This window comes from Phycodurus eques, chromosome 18 (assembly GCF_024500275.1).
Source record: "Phycodurus eques isolate BA_2022a chromosome 18, UOR_Pequ_1.1, whole genome shotgun sequence".
In the NCBI taxonomy this organism is placed as follows: Eukaryota; Metazoa; Chordata; class Actinopteri; order Syngnathiformes; family Syngnathidae; genus Phycodurus; species Phycodurus eques.
In genome coordinates, this window is record NC_084542.1 from 13,073,960 (window position 1) to 13,096,625 (window position 22,666).

Here is a 22,666-nt window from a genome sequence, read left to right on the forward strand (position 1 = left end):
ATGATATTTCGACGTGTTTTAAATTTTTGACCCGAGGTACAGTATGTCCTTTCAAGCCACAAATATCAAAGTCACCTTAGCTCACCTATACATACAGTAGAACCTTGATTTAAAGGACCGGGACACAACGGGCTTTGGATCTTATTGATAGAATCTGTCTGCTTGGGACTTGAAACTCCTCCTTGCAATGGACAAAGTCCGTTAGTTCTAGAATTGGCTGCTGTTGTTTACTGTTGTAATCACCATAGACTGGTGCCTGTATCTAGGAATACCCATGCAGTTTGACAGCTAAGTGATAAATTGTTGAAAATAAAATTAAATATGTTAATTGAGGAACAAGTTTCTGTTTTGAGAAAGAGACGTTTTTTCATGTGGGATCACTTCATTTTCATATCTGCAAAGTAAAAATATTTCTGGGTAGAAAATAAACTCACTTTAAAAAAATTTCCTGGGTAGAAAATAAACTCACTTTAAAAAATAAAAATTTCAAAGTTTTTTTGGTGTTTGGGTAAACAAAGCAAATTCCAGAGGGGAAATGCAAAACAAAAAGCAAAACTCATTGTCATTTACTTTTTATTTAAGTGAAGGGGAAACTTTTTTTTTTTTTTTGTGAGGAAAAAAAATATTTCAAGGCCAAAAAATTTAACATTTTGAGGCAAATCCATGGCTCAAAATTATTTATTTTCCAAATAAATGTTTACATACAATATATTTATTTCCAAAGACAGATTTTTTTTATTTTATTTTTTTTATTTTTTTCCCCATCAGTGAATACTTTTCAGCACATAATCGTGATAAAACAACAATTGGACCAGAAATAATCAACATTTAATACAAAACAAGTGCAAGTGAACAAATCAGTAACCCAAATACAGTTTGGCTCGGATTTGAAGCTGTGTAACTTGCAGGTGGTCATTTTTTTCCCAACGACACGGCAGACGGAAACACAAACAGTTATCAATCGCGATCAATATACAGTTTACAAATATGATCAAACCGGTAGTAGTGTAGCAAACGTTAGACATCAGACATGCTGGTACTCAGCTGGCAGGTGAAGAACCGACACATTTTTCAATCACAGCTTATTATGCAAACAAATGAAAGTAATGCCCAGTAGCCCCTTCAAGCTAAGAGGAAGTGCACTTTGGTTGAATGGGAATCAAAATGAAAGAAGAAAAAAAACATGAATTTCAAACAGTGCAGCTGAGAAGCCGTGTGAGCGATCTCAAAGTGATGTCAGAAATGTATAAATATTCATCAAATGACCTTCAGCACAACACTGATCCTTTGTCCATCTCACAGGATTTCTGCGCAGTCGGGCCGGGACCCTCCGAACTGCAGCACGCCTGGACACGGGGGGCTCCTACTCATGCTCTCTTGGGCGCCGCGGCCTCCTGAACTGGAGGTGGCGCCGTTGCTGCCGCCAGGAGGCGTTCTCTCCGCCTGGGACCAGATCTGCGTGGGTCTGACGGGACGGTGCAGGCGGTGAGCGTCCAGCATCTCTAGCAGCAGGTCGTACAATGGCACCTTGTTCTTGCACTTCATGCTGTACAGGTGCTCCATGCCTTTGTTACTGCAAGGATGCGTGAAATGTTAGGGTGATGCTACTGGATCCTCGTTAGGGTGATGCTACTGGATCCTCCTAAGTTGCATCAAATAGGGAATTTAAGGGAAAAGTGTCTCAGTGGCAGCAAATTGTATATTGCACAAGACATCAGTCAGTTAACTCATTCACTGTGGTGGCCAATTATATCCGTTGACTGGAATCCAACCTGCCACTGACGTATATATTCGTCAAGTACGTTTTTTTCAATGGGTAGATGTGGAAGAGGAGCTTGCCCAGCTTGTCTATGAAATTCCAGTTTGTAAACCACTGTAATGACTAACAGATCCCTGTAGATGGAGATGTTGCATCTCATGCAGCTTTTGAGTAGAAGACGAAGATTAAGGGTGACTATCAGGTGTGGAAAATTTCGAAATCACTATTTTCATTCACACTCTGATTGAATGGCGACCTTGCAATTAGGAACTCTACTTTGAAAACGTTTGGCAGTGGATGAGGGAATTGTGTATGTTTTTCTTTTTTTTTCTTTTACTGCGAGCCCATGTAGTGTTACCATGATGCTAGAGGAACCACCGAAGTTGTACGCAATACAGAATTCAACCACATTTTCAGGAAAAGCGTGTCTCAAAGTCAGTAATTCGTATCAGTACTTTTATGAAACATCAGTCCATTAATTCTGGGTGTCGCGGAAGACTGTGACAGTGTACCTCACAAGACCTCAGTTCAAGCGAGCATCATTTTTTTAACAACGCCAAAACGTACACCAACATAGTGGAGGACGTCACGTGACGCAAGACCGCAGATTCAGATTCAGTGAGCATCAATGAATAATCTTTGTGTACTTTTTTGCAATAAGAGCTCAACAAGGAGTACTTAGAGAAGTACGTGAGACGAGAAGAATATACACCGGAGGCCTCGGCAATAAGCATGTAAAAGTGAATTATGACAATGAATGTATTCTTCAATTACATTGCTTAATTGTTGTATTTTTAATACGGTATTATATTTAAGAGGATAGGGGAATCTCTCTGAACGCCTGTTTCCATGCCAGATGTATTGAGCAGAATAATGGAGGAGTTGCCATAGCAAAGATGCTGATGTCATGTTGTTGTTCAATGAATTGATTATTAATATGCCCCTCCCCATAGTGCAGCCTAAAAAATTTAAAAAAAAAGTGTCTTTTACCTCATGTGTCTGATGTGAGAGAGGAGGAGGAGCAGCTGGGCCTGGCGCCTGGCCTGCTGCTGCACCGAGCAACCCGATTGGCTGATGTGATGTATGAGGGCGTCCGTGATGGTGTCCAACATCCCCTGCACCGCCGAGCTGTCGTGCAGCGGCTCCATAGTGCCCGTGCAGAACGCGAAGGCGCCTGAACGCAGACAGAAGCAGACCAGCGATGAGCTCGCGGCCTTCTCGAAGATGAGCGGGAGGCTCTCGTTTGAATGCCAGCCATCCATTTTTTTGTACCGTTTATCCTGTTCAGGAACTTGTTGCCAGTCAATCGTAGGGCACATATATAGAGACAGAAAACCGTTCTCACTCACATTCATCATCCGTGCGAAACATATACACAGTATAGTGTATGAATTCAATGAGTTAAAACGCTCCAGAAGCAAGCAGCGCACTCTTATGGCAAGATCGTTGTTGATGGAACCTAACTTGCATGAGTGAAATTAAAAAGGTGTTGATTTCAGTAAGAAAGGAAATATGCTGTCTAAAGTGTGTCATAGTAACTGGCACGTTTTGAGGAGAGCAAGTACAGACAGGTTTATGTTATGAAATGTATGTTTTAAATTGTGGGGAGGGAATGCATAATATGTCTGTTTGTATGACACACCCAGGAACTACTAATTGCGTCATGGCGTCTATTAGCGGTGCAACTATTTGAGGACATAGTGCACGAAAGTTTATATGAAAGGTCGACAGCGGAGGTTCGAATGCCCACGCAGCAATCAAATTCCATTCGGCTCACGCAGCTGAGTCGCCAACGTCATCTCTCTGGTATTTTCGCTTTCCCGCTCGAGCCTCGGCCCTTACGCGCGCGCTGCCGCGTGTTGCCGTGACAACGCTCGTCGTCCTCACCGGCGCCGACGGGCCCTTCCGGGACACCGTGTTCGCGCTCGCCGCTGCGACTCCGGGGGCGTCGTCGGGACGCATCCGCTCTCGAGAGTACAAACAATCAACAAGGAAGGCGCGTTTTGATGAGATGCATCTGTTGCCACCTTTGGGACAGATTGATCAAGAATAAAGAAATCAGCTCACCGGAGTTGAGCAAGATGATTGCTTTGAGGCAGACGAACTCCTCGGGCTTGAGTCTGAGCATGCGGAAACGAGAGGCGGTGGCCAGCAGCATGTCGAAGATCTCCGCCATGCCTTCCACGCAGTCGCCTTCAGTCCTGCACGACACAAACATACATTCCGCCAACGACTCGTCCATAAAGTCACCAACCACTTTTTTTCAGACCGATAGCGGTACGAGTATTCACTCGAGTACTCGCCGATACCACCAGAACCTTTGATACCTAACATTTCAATTAGCACAATGACAGATAATTGTGAACGAAGACCTTTCTTTATTTCTGACGCACGTGATAATTCGCCGATGTGTTGAACTACTTGCGAAGAAGACTTCGGTCCATACATGGTACTCCTAATCATATCAATGAAGGCATTCACGGTCCGACACATTTGCCGCCTTTCGCGAGGTACGCACATGCTGACACTCAGTGACACTGAATTGTACCTCCATTGCAATTAAAAGTCAGCAACGTTGTTTAACTGTACTTGAGTTGGGCCAAAAACGGTTCCTCTCGCTTTAGGTTTGATTACATTTTTTCCATATCTTTATTTTTATCGTCCACTTTTCTCCCTGTCTGGAATCTAATGTATCAATTTGAGATTCTATAGTGGGAAATGATAAGAACACAGTCATTATCATTTGGTTGGCGATCTCCGACTTTGGCGTTTTCATGTCCGTCATCAGCCTTACTTACGTGAGTGCACAATTGACTCTTTTAGGTTAGTTCTGTTTCTCTTGCAAGACTGTTAAAAATTTGATTTCAAACGTTCCCTGTGTAAAGTTCCTATGAGAGGAACAGTTCAAATCTGGAATTGTGTTCAACCTTAGAGGTTGAAATAGTGGTTAGCACGCCTGCCTCTTAATTTTTAGGTCCAAACACACAGGCTTTCTCCCATATTCAAAAAATATGTACAATATGTTGGGTTCAGGAAAGTCTCTAAATTGTCCATTGGTGTGAATGGTGGTTTGTCTATATGTGCACTGTGATTGACTGGCGACCAGTCCAGGGTGTACCCTACCTCTTACCCAAAGTCAGCTGGGATAAGCTCCAGCTCACCTTTGACCCTAACGAGGACAAGATAGCGCTAATGGAGTGAATGGCTACGGAGCTCGACTTTTGGGCGTAGTAGACAAGCGACTGGAAGCCGGATGCTATCACAGCGGCAGTGGCGCTTTCAGCTAAGGGAATGCGTCGACCCTGACCCGCTGCGTTTTAGCCATCACGTCCAATCTGGCAGGACACTTAGACCAGGGGCCATCTTTTTAGAGATAATACGCTAATAGAGTTCCCGATCAAATGGGACCATCAGGCACAGCGAGCTAAAAGCTTTGTCTGTCTGCCTCTGGCTCATCTGTCATTCTCGCTCTTTTTTTTTTTTTTTTAGACAAAGGTAGAAGTGATGATTGGTCAGGTTGTTTACTCAGAACACGGTTGGTGCGGAAGGGGGGAACAGCCGTCCCTTCTTCCATCTCTATTTCCTCGTCCTCTTAACTCTCCCTCCCTCCGCCGCCATTCATTTTCTATCATTCTGTACGTTGAGGCTTTGATTACATCTGTCCTGGTTGCCAGCTAGGCTCTGTAATGATGCGGCGGGGGGTGGGGAGGGATCCTCTCTTCACCGCGGGGGGCACATAATTAGTCTTTCACTGTACGGCACTGAATGACAAGACGTGTTGGGATGGCACAATGGCCGCAAAGGTGCGAAATGGAAAATCTACAATGCTGATGTGTCACTCTTGAGGTGTGTGTGAGAGTGTGATGGAGAAGCAAAGAGGACGTGTCCCAGAAGTAGGCCAGTGCACTTCTCCTCTTTTACCTGTCCAGAATGAGGTCCTGAGCGAAGATGAGCTTGCCTGGACAGTGGACGGACCTCCAGACGAGGCCGATCATCAGCACCTCCAGCCACGAGCTCTCCAGCAGCTGCACCTGGTCGTGCAGGGACAGCTGGAGGAAGCCTGAGCACAAAGTCACGTCACACGCGTACAGCACACTTGACACTCGCCGTGCGGCACGACGGCACTTGCTTATCATCCGGACCAAACACAGCGAGCTTCATCGGTGATGATTAATCACCGTGCGCGTTATTAACAGCATTTAGCAGCTTCTGCCTACTCACTCAACACTAAATATGCATGCTGCTGCTGTTGTTGTTGTCTGGCTAAATGAAACCATGTGCAGTCGGCGTTGTCACCAGAAGCCTTATCAGTGGCACTCAGCCAGCTCACGTGACATGTAATTACCATTGTTATCCCCTGGAGCTTCTGGTGATTCGGTGATTTCGAATTTACTCATTTAAGAGAGCCAAAGGTGACATGTGGTCCATTTGGGCTCTGAGGTGGGAGCTTGCCCAGTGCTCCAACAACTCTCGCAAAGGTGATGACTGTAATTACCAGCATTGTTATAGCTCTGCTTGTGTGTGTGTGTGTGTGTGTGTGTGTGTGTGTGTAACAGGTGTCACACCCCCTTTTTGTCATCTAAGACGTGGCATTTTAATTGTGTTCAAACCTGCCTTCGATTTGCCAAAAATCCTTTTTAATGTAAATATTTGGCATCAGTGCTTCCATTTTAATGCTATGTGTACGTCAAGTGCAAAGTCACAAAATACAGGCTGAATGCAGCGGAACATCCAAGGTTGAACACAATCCAAGATCCACAATACGTTCGGATTTTGAAACACATTTTCGTCATAAGATATTTATTTAGTCTACCTATTACAGAGATTTATTTTAAAGACCCTATAAAGTGAATTCCGAGATTTGTTTCTCAATACATTATACATGTTTGAAGATAATTGCTGAAAACATTTGCAAAGACTCGGAACTATGTAGTACTCAGTTGTGGAGGTATAGCATTAAACTTTTTTTCACCATTTCAGTTGTCCTAATTTTTTGGGGGTGCCTAAAATGGGGCCCAGTGACGCACTTCGGCCCCTGAAGGAGTTGCCCCCCCCCACTATATATAAAAGAACTGAAGCACCAACGTTCACATCAGTGGTTACCCAGATTTCCAGGTGCTGTTAGCTGGCTAGCTATGCCTACACCCAAAAACTGCATCTTCCTTTCGGGTAATCCCCCAACGTAGCCACTTTAGAGCGCATCGTTGTCGGCCATGAGTGCACGAATATCACGGCGAGAAGGGGGTTAGAGCGAGGTACAAAATATGAGAAGTCCGACGTGACAGCTAGCGTGGCCGCTTTAGAGAGCCTCGTTGTTGCGCTGTGGAAAAGCCCCTTGACGAACTCCTGGGATATGTTCCAGCCACTGGAGGCTTTAGGCAGATATAGTTTTGCATTTGGCTCAAATGTAGTTATGTGTACGCATAAGAAAAAAGCCAGATGAAGTAGCATCCATTTATCCAAGTCGTAGACATGGTATTTATTTGACAGTTGAGTGCGGTGTGGTTTCAGCGCATTCAGCGGTCATTCCATTTGGAATTGTTAAGAAATTACCGTTATTACACCGTGTCGCAAATAAACGACATCGAGTCAATTTGAGTCTTTTGCTCAGGTTTAGCAACATTAGCACACAGATCTCGACCTCCAAAATGGTGGCCCAGCAAATAACCAATCATATGATTAAAATCTATGTATACACAAACACACCAGAGGTCGGCTGAAACAAGACCATAAAACAGACAAATGAATTTGCCGGACGCCGTTGCGTCTAAATCGAAATGCTCATATTTCATCACAACAAAGTCAGCAGATTCGATTGCAATTTTTTTGGGTTAAATTCTGCTGTGAAATCAGTCGTTTTAGGCCACAAAAAAAGTCTGCAAAATCCTAGAGGGACTACTGCTACTACTAATTAGTGATAGACTCGAGCGTGTTCCGAGTGAATGTGACACCGCTTACTTCACTTAACTTCCTGTGTAAATCCTTCTCTTCTCACCATTCCTTTCCACTTAATAGCTCCTGATGCGTCTTTTGTGTTGTAAGAAAGCAAAAAAAAAAAAAAAAAAGTTGTTCGCTGAACTGAGCTCTTTTGTGTGTGTGTGTGTGACTTTAAAAGAATATTTTGCCAAATTCTGACTTCAATTTTGACTTCAGCAGTGTTCAACTTCAGAGCTTCCAATTGTTGTCATTTATAGCAGTTTCCAAATCTTTATTAGGGGCAGGGCCAGGAATTTTACAAGTGGGATGGCCCAGTTTTTTACCATATTTTCCTCCACCCAGAACGACAGCTCATATCTAAAAAAACAAAACAACTTGTAAGTTTTGTCTCTCATATCTCAAAGCACCACCGTATAGTGAAATAATGATCTCATAGTTTACTCATAAATTGACTTACACAGTCAGTCTGGTGACGTATGCGCAGGTTACCTTGCCATTCAGTGGAAAAGAATTTAATGGTTCTGTGTGTCACTGTAAAGTACGTCGCTAGCAGAGATAGATTTTTAAAAAAAAATTAAAAAAAGATACATTATTTTGCATAAATAAATAATTTTCTGACCAAATAAGTAACTTTGGATAATTTACCACAGGTAAATTTGTTGGTCGTGAATCAGTGATTTCTTTTTTAGTATATTACTATACAGTTAGTACATATTTCACAGGCCCGTGTCCTTATATGCTGTTTTTGGAAGTCTGGCTGCCATTTGATGCTCGTAGGCAGTGTTTGTTGTTGGGCTTCACCTGGCAGCTTCTTGGCCCAGGTGATCATGTGTACCAGCTCCTTGTCAGCCATGCTGGTGAGCAGCGTCATCATGGTGACCTCCGTGTAGGGTCGGCTCAGCTTCTGTCGAGAACATAAAATTGGGGGTTCGGCCCCCTGCAGCAGGAGGAGCACCTGACGAGGCAGACAATTAACACATTCTTCAAATTAAATGATGTCTCCATCCATTAAAGAGTTCATTTTTATTTTTTTTTGCCTCTGTGTGATTCAGAACCTGGTCAGGAGGGATGTCCGTTACCGATGATCTTCCCCCTCCGGCAATTCCGCCACCGCTCTGCTTCCGCGTTTCCTGGGGGGCCATTTTTCTGTGATCCGTCTCCTTGGTCAACTTCTCCGTGGCGCCGGTCCGCCGCTTGTCACGGCGTATTACGCGACCGCGGTCTTTGCGCACACCTTGTGGAAACAGTAGTGTCATGCCAAAGGAAATGGTGCCCTCTAATAATACAACGTATAATCCACGCCCCCCCCCCTCCCACACACACACACACACACACAGAAATAAAAAGGTGACAACTGTACCAGACACAAAATAGTTAACCACTGAACCCATTTGAACGCTGTTGCTAATCAAAACATCAGCACCTACCGAGGCACATAAACAAGTCTCAAATGCAGTGAAAGAAGGAGTCTTACCGGCTGCCACCGGCTGGAGTCTTACCGGCTGCTATAAATGACTTCACGGCACAGTATGAAAGCAGTTAAGTTTCGTGGAGACGGCCTTCCAGTCGACCCGTTGTACTCACCACTACATAGTGTTGCGTGCATGCAGTTTTCTGTTTGTGTTCATCTCCAGATTCAGATGAAATATATTGTAATGTATTGTAGTTAACCAAGAAAATAATCAAAATCTATATGAATACTAATACTCTATATGAGGAATATGGTGTGTGTATATATATATATACGTATATATGTGTGTAGGAATTTTATAAATGCCTAAAAGTAATAGATGGAGAGTGGGTGACTTGGTCTTGGCAGAGAAATCAGCAGGCTAGCAGCACATAGTTGATGCGTATGTGATTCAAGAAGTATGAAAACAAAAGTGGGGGTGTGCACTAATCAGTACTCGTACTCCTTAAGAGGAAATCACTTCAAGGTTAAAGTTAAAGTTAGCCTCGAGAATGCCAGCGAATGCACATATTTGTGGCTTTCACAGAAAGAGCCTCTCCTACTAAGCATTGAGTGAAGCTAATGGAGTTAATGTATAAAAGTAAGAAGACTTAAGAAGAATACTTGGGTGTTCCTGCCCACCTCCTTTCATCATGCCCACTTCATAACACTTCCTTAGTCGGCACGCTTGGCAGCTCTTCCTGCGATTTCTGTCAATAGTGCACTGATTGGTTGCCGGGCACACGTAGTCATTGTGACCTGAAAATGGGGGGAGGGAGAAAAAAGTCTATTACAGACTAGAAGGGCCCATGCCCCAGTGTTCGGTTCACATTGAGGTTATTTAGTGTCCAGGAACACTCCATTCCCATTTTAAATGGATCTGTGATGGAGGAAATTAAAAGGTGGCATCCTTGGCTTTGTCATCGCCATGGAGACTATTGGTTTCTCTGACCGTTCTTTGCATCAGTGTAGCGTCACAAACATGACTAAGCCACACAGAGCAGATGGAGCTTTTGCTCTGTAGGAGCACAACCTGAGGGAGGTTGGACACACTAAGTACGTTGGACAAACATTTTTGCCTTTTTTTTGTTTGTTGTTGTTTGTCGCGTCACGTGGCAACAAGCGAGCTTCTGGTTAACTGTTGGTTTCGCTGTCTAGGTTAGACACTACCATGAGCCTGTTGGGGTGCTGACACCATCTTTCAACAGCCACACTTCTCTTCAAAGCCATTTGACCTTTTTCTCTATAAAAGGGAGAGCTCCAGCCAGACTAATTACTGACTTGAATAAGTCGTACTTCAGCATGAAATCATGTTACGAATGTGAATTTACAGTTTTCACTCATCATTAAGTGTGTATTTTTGTTTGCAGAAACTTGTGTCTACCTTGGATGCTCCTCTTAAAGAATGCCTTGCATCCCTCGCAGGACCACACCCCGTAGTGGTAGCCGGAGGCGTAGTCGCTGCACACGGCACAGAAGCGCGTCTCCTTGGCCATCTCGAACACCCCGATGGCGGCAGCGGCGGCTGCCTCCGAGCCCCCCAAGACGTACGCCTCGTCACTAGTGCCGCACTGGTCGTCCCTGGACGCCTGCTGCTGACTGACCGTCTCGCTGGACCTGCCACAGGTACGAGGTTTCTTCAGGTACTTGTGACACAGCTGCATCCAGTCGAAAGGGCATCTTTTTACTATTCAATTTTACACACATGGAAAGATTTGGCTCTCACGTGTCAGTCCTGGCTCAAGGTCCCCGACAAAGTGCTTAATCTCTGGAATTAAAAAGCATTTTGATCCCGTCCACAGTGATAGTGGCCATGTTTTGAATCAAATCAAAAATTAAACTACAGTACTGTCACATAATTAGTGTTTGTGTACAACTCGCTGTTTACAATAGTGGGTTTTTTTTCACAAGCCGTCTTTCAGCGAACAAGATAAAAACGCGTAATTTTCCTAAAGGCGGGTTAACCGTTTTATCGGTGGTTTTGAGTTGCATAATCAGCAAACGACAATCGGCGTTGGGGGGTGGGGTCACCTCCCAGCCAATATATGCTGAAACAGACAAAGAACTTGATAGACAAAGTTGAAGAGAGTTGTGTCTCACCTGTAGATGGGTGTTGAAGTGGCTTCCAGATAGTGATGGCCAGGGGGGTGCATGAAGGGGCTGAGTCGGGGGCTGGTGGGCACAAACACGAGGGGGCTGGTGGGCCCGCTGCCCAGCGACTGGAGGCTGCCGTCCGAGGGCGATCCGTGCGTGTCCAGGGGGGCTGCGTAATAGCCCGGCACCGGGTGGCTGTAAAGCGGCGTCTGGGCCGGAGTAGGGGAGGCATAGTTGTACGTCCCCTCCAGGAAGTCCACCGTGGCGACCCCACCGGAACCCCGGCTCTCTTCGGGGTACATCCCGCTGAGGGGGGCGCGAGGCGGGGGCGACGGGGACAGGTTCTCCAGCTCTGGGGCGGCCGGGCTGATGCCGGGTGTCGGCGGTGATCCGCGAGGCTTCCTGCTCTTTGCCGGGCTCTGCCTGAGCAACATCACAGCACAACAGCACTGATAAGCAACATGATTTAGACTTGCTCTCCCCTTAGCGGGGAGAGGAGGTGGGGGGGCAGGAACGAGTGGCGCTCTCTCTCCCATTCAACCGTCTCATGCACACATACAGATGTGATACTCTTCTTTTCCCTTTTCCTGCTTCTCCTAAAGCTTTCCCCCAAAAGACAACTCCCAACCTTGTTCCCGCCCGTCTTTCCTCGAATGTGTAAGAGGGATGGCTTGTAAGGATGGGAAGAAAAATACACAAAGTTGGACAAAATGGAAGTAGTGCTTCCCGTAGAACTTGACTGTCCCGTCCCACGCCACCACATCATCTCCACCTCTTCCTCCGCCTTTGCGTTACGCAGGAGAGGCTTCATCTTGCAGGACGCTCTCGGAATATTCGTGGGTTCATTTCGGTGATCTTTGGCATGGCGTACAAGCGCGCTTTCTGTTCGTGGCCACATTATTGAACACACCTGAGGCTCCAGTAAATCAAATCACAGCCCGGACGAGGATGGGGGCGTTGAAACAAAACGGCCTAAAAGCAACAACATGACAAAACACTGCTCACCTCTTTAAACGACAGCCATCCTCTCTGCCGCTCGGCTCGTTTCGTTCATCCCTCCGACTTGCGCTCATTCAGCTGGACTCACTGGGCAAAGTGGAAACAGTGGGGAGGAGAAAAAAAAAAAAAAAGGGAATAAACAAATTAAAAGATGCAGTCAAATCGATGGAGGCGGTGCATTTGAGCGCCAGGTCACCATAACACAGCAAACAACGCAGGAGGTCAAATCTCATTTCAGCAGCCAGTAATTACACAATCCACTCCCGATGATGGAATCAAAGAGATACTGAGTATTTTGTATTTATCATCATTTCATTACATGAATACAGCTTTGTTTTGACAAGAAGATGACACCATGATGCCAAGTGGTGGATATTTTACAATAGAACAAACTAAGGGATTGAGTATCAATGCAAATAGAAGACTTAAACGCGCACGTGTCAGGAGTCCTTGCATGTTTCGGGACCACAAGTCAAGGTAAAGAAAAAGCCTTGCGATGCAGAAAACCAGTGACAAGCTGCAATGTGGCTGCTACATCAACCCTGCAAGAGATTACCAATACAAAACAATCTGCTTCTTGAATTAAAATGTTGATTTGCATGCTTACCTGTCAGCTGCGTCGTTCTGATGCGAGGGTTAAAAGCAACTGCAGACCTCCAGCGAGAGAGGAAGAGCTCAACATTTGGCACAGGCTTCATTTTCCCATCTCTTTCTTGAGTAAACAGCCCCATTTTCAGAACATGTCAGGTCAAGTGGAAAACAAGTAGCCCTGATGATGATATATATATTTCATTGCATTTCCCCAGAGGGGGACAAAATTAAGTCATATTAGATTGCAAGAAAATACAGGGAGCCAACTAAATCACCTAATTGGCTCATTTAGGGCCACTTAAAGCTCCTTTAGCATTGTCATGCACGTTTGTATCTACAGCTGTTTCTCAGGGTACAAAGTAAGAGTCTAACCTGACCTAGAATAATCAGGAGGTCAACGTGTCAACTGTAATGCGAGCGTTATAACACAACCGGTGAATATTAATGGTGCATTTGTACAACATCGTCACGTTTCGCCTCATGATTTGCCTGCATTGCGCCTGCCTAGCAGTCACGGTTTTTTGTCTTGTTGACATCAAAACGCGCTACTTTGGTAAAAGCGAATTTGGATGCAAATGAGGTCGATATTAGAGGCCATATTTCATGTGTGTAAATAACAGTGAGCAGGGGTCTCTGCAGCTCTTTATTTGATGAAAAAACATTCATTAGAAGGATATGATCTTGCCAGGAATCTAAAATGACAGTAAGGGCTCGGAGTGTGCAGACATGCATTTTGATCATATGAGGGGAAAAAAAGTGTGCAGTGTTGCCTTCATTGGATCCAATTCATGTAGTACAAGTCCATAACACTGTCTCCCCCCCATGTTTGGGTGATTGCACGACAAGGACAAACAGTAGTGAAAGTTCATAATCTCTTCTACATGTAGTAGCAACATGGGTCAACATGTTCTCATGAGAATTTAGTAGGGAAATGCACAAAAATCACACCAAGGGATCAATTTAAAGACATATTTTCCCACCGTTTTTGTTAAATAATCTAGAGATGTAACGATTGATCGATTAATGGACAACAAATCAATGATCAAACTAATCGACAATACCAACTTAAAATTGTCCAAATCCTCAGGAGTTCAGCCTCTCAACAGTAAATTTTCCTTCATGAAAGCAGACTGATTAGCTTTGTGTTGAATCAAAATAAGACATTTGCAAACATCTGCTTTTCCTTGGAAAAACAATGATCAACATTGTTGCCGATTTTCAGACAGATCAATTTATAGGTTTGCATTTTTTTGCACTCTCAATATGAAATCAAGTCATGTCCTGTTTTTTTAATAAAAGGATGGAAATTAAAAAATATCTTTATCTGAATCATCAAAAACATAATTCAATCGACAGATAAATCGATTATTAAAATAAACAATAGTTGCGGCCCTAAAGTAATCCCAAAAAGTTTTTTAAACTAAATTAGTGCATTACGTTTTGTACAAAAACCTAGTAAAATCTAATGAAAACAGGTTCCAGTAGTAAATTAAAATGTAATGCCTAAATCTTACTTTCAATTTTATCACTTGTAAACAAGACATAGCACAAATTTTATAGATGTATTTTTAAATGCACTTTAATACGCTATCTACATGCCAATGAGCCTGTGACTGTTTTAATTAATCAATGTTTGTGTCCTTGCTTCAGGAGTTGTCATTAGGATATGATTTTTTTTTTTTTATCCAAAACACAATACATTTATTCATAACATTTAAAAAAAACAATTTAAAAAAATAAATGGGGGGGAAAAGTGTTTCATTGGACGACCATAAAGTTTTTTTTTATGTATTCCATTTAAGTGACTAAATGATTGTCTGCACTCTAACTTACTCACATTACCATTACTTTGCCTAAATTATTTTACAGCATAACTAATTCCCCACTAGGGAGTTTGTGGGCAATTTGATGAAAACTTCTATAATTGTTTGTATTTGTTTTTTATATAACCTTGACTATTGACGCTACCCTTGGTGCTTTTACCTCTACAAAGCCAGGTTGCCCCAAAAACTGCAAATAGTATTTTCAGTGTTTGCATGCAAATTTGAAGCAATGTGACAGACAGATTGTTGCAGACAAAACAACATTATCGCACTTCAGTTGCACCTTGGCGAGATAACGAGCTCTACAATAGCACCCTCCCACTGGCACTTCAACTTAATGGGGGACATATTATGGAAAATTGACTTTTTTAATTATTTGTACAGTATACAAATCGGACTCTGAAGTGGCTCCTTACCCATCAAGTGTGAAATTAGACAACCAAACAGTTTTGTGAGCAGTCCATTTAAGAAAGTATTTCTGTAAGCAAGACACATTTTGTGACATGAATTTGGCATCAAGCATTCTGATTTCAACCGGGCTGTTAAAGGGCTAAAAAGTGCCGAAATTCTTTATCCTATTTATTTTGACCAAAGCTTGTTAGACATTTTACCAAAATCCGTGGAACATTTATTTCCATTTTAAATTGGAAATCAAAAATAAAGTGACTGATTGTGTTATTCTTTTTAAATCCAACATAAAGCAGGAAAAAAAATGTATGCCAGGATCAAAAATACAAATTGAAAAACCAGGCCACAGGACTGAATTTGATCAACACTAATGTTCTGGGTTGTTCCAATTCCAATGGTCGCTGCATCCACACTGGTGTGAATGAAATCAATGCGATTGGACAAACAGCAGTGGAAGGGTTTCCTCCTCCTGTGGTGAACACGAATGAATTAAGCAGATAATTCTTCAAACACTTTTGTCCTTGATATAATATGGATCATGGTCCAAACTAATTTAACAAGCCAACGTAGGTTTACTAATGCTCTTTACTAAACGCATGGGTCACGTAATTATATATTTAAATCAAATTCACTCCAGCGGCCCATTTTTACTTGATGTATTTTTGATCGAGCCTACAATTGAATTATGAAAACCAAAACATCAGTCGCTTTCATTTTGACTTGTCAACGACCAATTGAAAATGAAAAGTACAAATGATTCACCGATTTAGGAGGAACTACAGGAAGTATTCACAAATTTAAATATGTGGGGGGAAAAAAAGCATAATATATCTCCTTTAGGAGAGTTAAAAACTGAAATCCTGAGAGAAATCAAACATTTGTAGTTAAGTGCTTTCTGAATAAAACATTGCAAATTGACAATGACCCCACCATGTGACGGCTTTAATACAAGTGTTGATCATTGATTCTTCTGAGGTCATTCCTGCTGATCCGAGTTCGGCCCGTAGAACTGAATGACTGCGTACTTTCCGCATGTCATCCAATCTGATTCTTGAGAGCTCAGCTTGCTCCCTTGGCCTGGCTGCAGACCCACTTGAATGTTAGCCTTAAGAGTCCTCAAACTGCACAGCGGTGCTGGTCCAAATCCCCTCAGCGCAGTGTCAAAGCCCACCGTGTGGTCCCAGTCCCGATCTCCTGCCAGCTTCCTGTAGTTGAGATCGCCTTTAAACAGCACCAAGTCTGCCGCCTGCAGAGTCGCGTACAGCTCCGGAGCGTCGGCCGCCATGTCACAGAACTCGTTCGGCTGCGTCCAGAAGGGATGGTCGTGATAGGACCATGTGCCCTCTTTCATGTATTGCTGCCACTGCACCCCTCTCTGAGACATCCACCTGTGATTGGCCGCCATGGTCTGCCGGATGGTCCAATGAAAATCCTCGGCCGTGACGTCGGAGACGAACCACGGGAAGGATTTGCCGTGGAAGCGGACCTCGCGGGCCAGACCGGAAGACACCAGGAAATCGGCCAGGACCAAGTCGGTGACCAACTCAAAGCCAGCGTTATCCAGAACAAAGTCCACTCGAGTGGACCGCCTTTTCCCCGACTGGGTCTGTCGCCGGGCAGAAATGAGCGCCGACCACACGGCGTCGGAGTCGTCCACTAAGATGAACATCTGCAAGGCGACTAGAGAGTCGATGGGACTGCTCTTCTGCGAATTGTCCACGCCAGCAGAGATTGACAGATCACATTTGTTTCCCCAGAGAGAAACCTTTAAAGAGTCAAGCAAGCATAGTCAGAGATTTGTAATTCCTTTGCAGTAATTGTGTTAGTGGCAATTTAGTGGTAATTAAGGACCGCCCACAGATGACTTATGGGAGCTCAGGTGTGTTTTTGGGGGGCTTGTACCCTACCTAAGATGAACCTTGGCTAAGACGCGTTTATTCAAGAGTTTAGAGAAGGTCAAATTCAGTTCACCTGTAAAGGTCATAGTGCATTTTAGATGAATCCTGAAATTTCACCTGAAAGCCAAATATCCCGAACTTTTTGTGAGTACCGGTATTGTATTTTAGTTCATTTGGGTTGCAGGGAGATCTTTAAAATGTTTAGGAAAGGCTCTTCAGACTATGTACTGACCTGTAGCAGTTTGTTGAAATACTCCTGAAGGTGATTTTCAGCGATGTCTTCCATTTTCTTCTTGAAGGCCTCAAAGTATGTGCATAAAGCCATTATAGCCTGCTGAGACTCAAAGAAGCTCTGAGTCTTGCCCTCATTGAAGACATCATAGCCACTGATGGGAGAGCTGGAAACGACAACATCATCTATTACTGACCAGCGATATTATAGAAACGAATGTCATCTGCATCACAATACACAGGAATGTGTGAAGATGTCCATGCTTCTCACTTGAGCCAGAGGGCCTCCTGTATCCTGCGGTACATGTAGCACTCTACATACAGCCACGGAGACTTGAACCAGCTGACCACATCCTGGTCCCCATGCTGCCCCTGTTGTCGCTGCAGATACCGGTTCCAAGGGTCCGCGTCCTCCAGGCCGTCAGTCAGGGCGAGTATAGGTTTGTCTGTTTGCAGCTCGTTCCTCAGCTTGGACAGCAGAGAAATAGCTTGCTTCTCTGCTTGGATTCCCTCCTGATGTCGACAGGACACAAACCAGGTCAGATTTACACACTCAATACAACAGAGGAACATTTACAAATAACTCAAAAAGTTCAAAGTATTCGGTATTCAAGTGAAGTTTCAGGATGAACCTAAAATGCTCTATATATATTTTTTTTCCCAAGTGTACTTAATTCGACCCCCTCTCAACCTTTGAATGCACACGTCAAATCGTTTGATGTTTCGGCTCCTTTTGCTGTTCTCCAACAAGAAACTGCATGGAAAAATTCACAACAATTTCTCTGCATCTCATGCATTAGTTGATTCATAGTACTGAAATGTTGAACATGTGCATTCAAGTTTAGAGAGGTTCATGTAAAATTTACCTGGCTGAAAGGGTTCTCCGGAATTTTCCTTTCATCTTGAAACGTCACCCTAAAGCCAAATAGCCTCACCTACGTATTTGGAGTAGTGCGCCTAGCCTTACTTACCTCCCCATATTCTTCAAAAAACTTGTTTTTGTTGCGATGGATTGTGTCTACGACTTTAGTGAGGATGGTGGGCAATCGGTCTCTTACAGTCAAGTAAGCAAACGACCTACAAAGGAAGAAGATGCACAACATTGCTTTTCAACGCCAACTCCAATGCTAACCTAGCCTGGCTAACATGCGACTACGCAACACATTCAGCTACGTTTTCACGAACAGTTAAGCAACACGTTTGTACAGCTCTTGTGCAAATATTTGGACTGGTATCGGACATATCCTCCCAGTCAGACGTGTGGTGCAACATTTGACAGCTAAATGCTAAAAGCTACTTCTCGTTCGATCCCCTCATTAATTACCAGTTAATAAACACTTGTTGTTGTATTTTTAACCGCATAGTTGAGAATCCCGACGACTTATTGAAAGAAGCTCTCAACATACCCAACTACTTTAGCTGACAGAGAAGGAGGAACTACGTCGCCGGTCTGCTCGGCCGCCATGATTGTAGGAGCTTCCTCATTCAAAGTACAACTTTATTTAAGTCTTCAAACCGGAAGCGTAGGGTGGTTACGTTAAAGCCAGTAATTCAGGAATTATTACTAGTATATTGTTTATCTTGAATTATATAGTTTCTTGAAAAAAATAGAACTACAGTACTTCACTTTTTTTGTGCTAAATTGAAATAAACGTTTGACTTGTTTTTGTCTTTTTAATGGTGCTTTGCTGTCACCTAGAGGCCACCAACATAAGTACCGTCTTAACAACATCTTAACGCATTTTCTTTTATATATAGCGTGATTACGTAAGTTATAGTCACTTACTAAAAGTGGCGTAATTCACATATATTCGTGGCCCACATCCTGCGCCATCCGGGGTTCTCCGTGGCAACGGTTGCCAGGGAAACGCTTGGTGGTCCTATCAGGAAACGACAGATTTCGAAGCCCCAGGGCTTTTTTTGGCGGGAAAGAAAGGAAGGTGGGGTAATGCTCATTTTTTGATGAGGCTAGAAACTCATCTAGTGAAATACACAAATAGATGTGTTGTACACTTTACTTGTATGTAATTATGCAGTTTAACCTTTTTTGTTTTTGTAGAAATAAAGCCAACCATGGTAAACAAATCATCCGTTGAAGAACAGGGCGATTCATGTGGGACGTCCCTCGCCGCTCCCGAGTGTCTCTGCGTGACCAAGCGATTGGCCTCAGGCTACCGTGCTTGTCTAGAAAATATAGGCATATCAATTGATTCTGGCGCCGTCACTATGGGAACATGGCGGCCCATTGTCAGGATGTTAGGGGGGCCTCTAGTGTGGGAGTCCAGCTGCGTCCACCTCCGGTGTTCAGCCGCCGCCGGGCCGGGCCACCCTTCCCCCCACCGGGCTCCAGCCTGGCTGGATCTGTTTGTTGTTTTTTTTCCACCGAGAGGGGAGTGACTCAACACTCCGGTTTCCAAAGGACGCGGAGTGGGGGGAGGGCGGCGTTTTAACGTGAAAGGCCCTGTTTAAACAGGTGTTCCGGAGCGTGCTTGTGGCATTGACCCGGTTGCATCCGCGGCAAAGGCGGTTCTGCCGCATAGTTGCGCGCTGATGTCAGGGTAATGTCACCCGCTTGTACCCTGATTTCCGTCTGTCTGTTTTTTATAGCAGGAGCAAAAATCTATTTAGTAGTGGGACAGTCATGTGTGACACTCTCTTCAGATAGAAAAGATGACTATAAGGAGGTTTTAACACACAAGAGTCAAGACAAGAGTCAACGGATGTAAGCTACCTGCTGGGAGCCAGCCGGCATAAGTAAACAAGCTTTTTTGTGCTGTAGCCATTCAAATGTATAGCACTGCTCCACCGGTGCATTTGTTTGCCCAAAATTTTTCTGTGCCCCCCCCCCCTCCCAGCGACCTCCAGTCACAGGCACGATCAGATGTTGTTTGTTGATAGGACAAACAACAGGGCCCCGCTTGACAGGACAGTCCCTCCCTCCCATGTCTCCTTTTATACACTCCACGGCTTTTCCTGCCCGCCAAGCGGCCGCAGCCCAGCGTCCTGTGGACTCCCTGTCCTCGGGCTGAATGGCTCACTGTTTTACAAGAGAATAACGCCAATCAATGGCAGCCTCTGATGACGACACATGACTTGAGTGCTTGTGAGGCAGGGGCCATTTCAATGTGAAGTCCTGTGAGGGCCACACTAAATTCATGAACAAATATGCAATGATGGAACAAATGTTTAGCAGAATTTGTATGTTATTATTATTATTTTTATGACAGTTGCTCTGAGGTTTTATTTGTTTCTCAGATTGCATGGAGGGCCAGATCAAATGCTCTTGCCCACGGGCCTCAAGCGGAGCATGCACGTACCGACAATTGGGACAAATTTGGGAATTTTCCGCCCCTTGTGATCAAAGTAAGCAAAAGTCCCATTATAGGATGTTTCTAAATATTGTCCGAGGCAACTTTCTGGTTGGAGTAAGGTGTGATGAGATAATGAATAGAGAGAAATCAAGTTAACAATCATAAATGTCGAACATTTTCAATATTTAGATCAGTTCCCAGTCGGTGATAGTGTGAATTGTTGTCCGTTACTCCATTTGCCCTGCGATTGACTGGCGACCAGTCCAGGGTCTATAGTTCGCCTTTTGCCAGAATTCAGCTGGGTTAGGCTTTAGCTCCCCTAAACAGGATAAGCAGTATACAAATTGGATGGATTGGTCTTCAACATTTACAACGGCAAATTCTTTTATGTGTGTGGTCAACACACTGTTTAGCCGAGCCACGGACTGTTGGATTGGCGCGTGAAACGGAATGACAGCCAATTAGGAAATGACCTGAAAGCTGGCGCCGTTTACTGGACACAAATAGAGGAGCAAGGCTATGTCGAGTGTTCGTATCGTGGCTCACAAATCATTCACCGCAATCAAGATGACAAAAAGAGTTTGCAACTGCAATGTAGTTTCCAGACAAACTAAAAGTTGGTTACTAGCTATTCTTCTTCTTTGTATTTTCCAGCAGTCTGGATGGCGTGCGGCACCATACTGCCTCTCACAGGTCAGTCTGGGTACTTTGACAGACGTGGTTTGGGGAGGAGACTCGCATATGTCGGTGGAGATAATGTTATGTATGTTTGTGATGTGTTGATGTGCTATGTCGGTCAGCTCAAGTAGACCACACAAGATCCGTCTCACGTTTTAAAAATCAGTCAAGATGTTTAAAATTATGTGTGTACACCGCTTTAGGTTTTTCTATCCCTCGTCTAAAGTATAAAATGTTGCCCCCACAGCTTTGAGTAGAGTATGATGAATGTGGTATATGGTTTTTATATGTTTAAAAATGTTAGTTCCCTGTTATTTTTTTTTTTTTAGTAATTTGTTAAATCAAAAAACTCTTAAAAGTGTCTAATAAGCAATATATTTGTGTACTGCCATACTATACTGCTAATGGATTTTGCTTCTAGAGGCAGTCTGTGCATGTTAATGCATGTACTTTACCAAGACACGGATTATAAAATCACTAAATTATTCCAAGCAAAATCAGCATGTAAGTAGTTTTTCAATACTTTTACAGCGAGACTAAATATATTTAATGTCTTCATAAAATGCTTAATTAACTGCAAGTGTTAAAAGTAATAGTACATACTGTACAGTAGTTTGTGGAAAGCAGAATAAAGAGTTGTTATGGATGAGTTGGATTCAGGATTCACCTATTCAGTGTGTCTGTTGGCAATTTGATTATATATATTATTATTATATTCAAATTGATCGGCACATAGGGATAAATGTTGCGCCTTTCGAGTTGTCCCATCAACGGTCGGCACAGCGAGTCACTCGCATGATTTGGTCTGGATGCCCTTCCTGACGCAACGCACCGTCGGGCTTGGGACTGGCACTGGCTGGGAATTGAACCCATGCCATCTCCATGAAAGTACCACTAAGGGACTTATGGACACTTAACAATAACTCACTGATGTAATTAAAATGTTGAGTATGTTCGGAGCACCATGCTAGCAGAGATAAAAGATACTAAAGATAAATGATGACAATATACTATGTGTTTTAAAAATGAGAGTATATTCGGGTATCACTGAGTGAAAACCCTAATAAATGGCTAATAGTAATTTAGTAATTGGTATTTTCTTCCAGGTTGTGAAGCTGTGACATACAAGCCTGCATCCTCAAACCTCCGCCCCCCCCCCTCCCCCCGAAAAATAAATAAATCTGTAAACCACTTATTTTCAAGGGTAATGTCATAAAATGAGTTTGTAATTATAATAAAGTGTCATATGGTGTGGTATCAACAATGATAAAAAAAAAAAAAATTTGGGGGGGGGGGGGGGTGACAATTGGATTTGCTCTGGTGGTGTTGGGGCTTGGTGACAATTAGTGAGAGTCGACTACTGTATTGTAGTTGGTTATTGGGGAAGCTATATATACATTATTTTTTATTATTATTTGGGGTGGTCTTGAGCTGACAGATTTGGGGAAATCCAGTTTTCCCAGAATGACATACAGTATTACGCAAAA

General features: G+C 43.6%; 2 protein-coding genes and 1 long non-coding RNA gene across 4 annotated transcripts; 1 reads left to right on the forward strand and 2 right to left on the reverse strand.

The window, feature by feature from the left end:
* Positions 1 to 637: 637 nt before the first annotated feature.
* Positions 638 to 12,344, reverse strand: esr1 (estrogen receptor 1). Of its 2 annotated transcripts, none has more exons than XM_061704352.1 (10): positions 12,246 to 12,344; positions 11,247 to 11,663; positions 10,531 to 10,763; positions 9,789 to 9,905; positions 8,752 to 8,930; positions 8,498 to 8,651; positions 5,681 to 5,819; positions 3,827 to 3,960; positions 2,750 to 2,933; positions 638 to 1,573 (listed from the first exon to the last, which is right to left on the reverse strand). In XM_061704352.1, exons 1-10 carry the CDS (start codon positions 12,311 to 12,313, stop codon positions 1,297 to 1,299), a joined length of 1,902 nt encoding a protein of 633 aa, XP_061560336.1. In that variant the 5' UTR covers positions 12,314 to 12,344; the 3' UTR covers positions 638 to 1,296. The 2 variants fall into 2 exon arrangements, with proteins under 2 accessions (XP_061560336.1, XP_061560337.1); XM_061704353.1 differs by having other exon boundaries at positions 1,556 to 1,642.
* A 2,086-nt stretch (positions 12,345 to 14,430) lies between these two features.
* On the reverse strand, positions 14,431 to 18,704 carry armt1 (acidic residue methyltransferase 1). Its single transcript, XM_061704354.1, has 5 exons — positions 18,597 to 18,704; positions 18,162 to 18,267; positions 17,462 to 17,703; positions 17,192 to 17,357; positions 14,431 to 16,826 (listed from the first exon to the last, which is right to left on the reverse strand). The coding sequence occupies exons 1-5, from the start codon at positions 18,653 to 18,655 to the stop codon at positions 16,038 to 16,040; spliced, it is 1,362 nt and encodes a 453-aa protein (XP_061560338.1). The 5' UTR covers positions 18,656 to 18,704; the 3' UTR covers positions 14,431 to 16,037.
* A 1,660-nt stretch (positions 18,705 to 20,364) lies between these two features.
* Positions 20,365 to 22,371, forward strand: LOC133416968 (uncharacterized). Its single transcript, XR_009770307.1, has 3 exons — positions 20,365 to 20,553; positions 21,156 to 21,194; positions 22,286 to 22,371. It is a non-coding gene; the product is annotated as an uncharacterized LOC133416968 (long non-coding RNA).
* The last annotated feature ends 295 nt before the right edge of the window (positions 22,372 to 22,666 follow it).

Coding starts and splice junctions, on each gene's coding strand:
- esr1 (XM_061704352.1), bottom strand. CDS start 12,313: ATGAGCGCAAGTCGGAGGGATGAACGAAACGAGCCGAGCGGCAGAGAG. Junction 11,664..12,245: donor GATGGCTGTCGTTTAAAGAG/GTGAGCAGTGTT, acceptor GATGTTGCTCAG/GCAGAGCCCGGCAAAGAGCA. Junction 1,574..2,749: donor TCTCACATCAGACACATGAG/GTAAAAGACACT, acceptor GCATCCTTGCAG/TAACAAAGGCATGGAGCACC.
- armt1 (XM_061704354.1), bottom strand. CDS start 18,655: ATGGCGGCCGAGCAGACCGGCGACGTAGTTCCTCCTTCTCTGTCAGCT. Junction 18,268..18,596: donor CTGTCAGCTAAAGTAGTTGG/GTATGTTGAGAG, acceptor CTTCCTTTGTAG/GTCGTTTGCTTACTTGACTG. Junction 17,704..18,161: donor TTTTTGAAGAATATGGGGAG/GTAAGTAAGGCT, acceptor TGTCGACATCAG/GAGGGAATCCAAGCAGAGAA.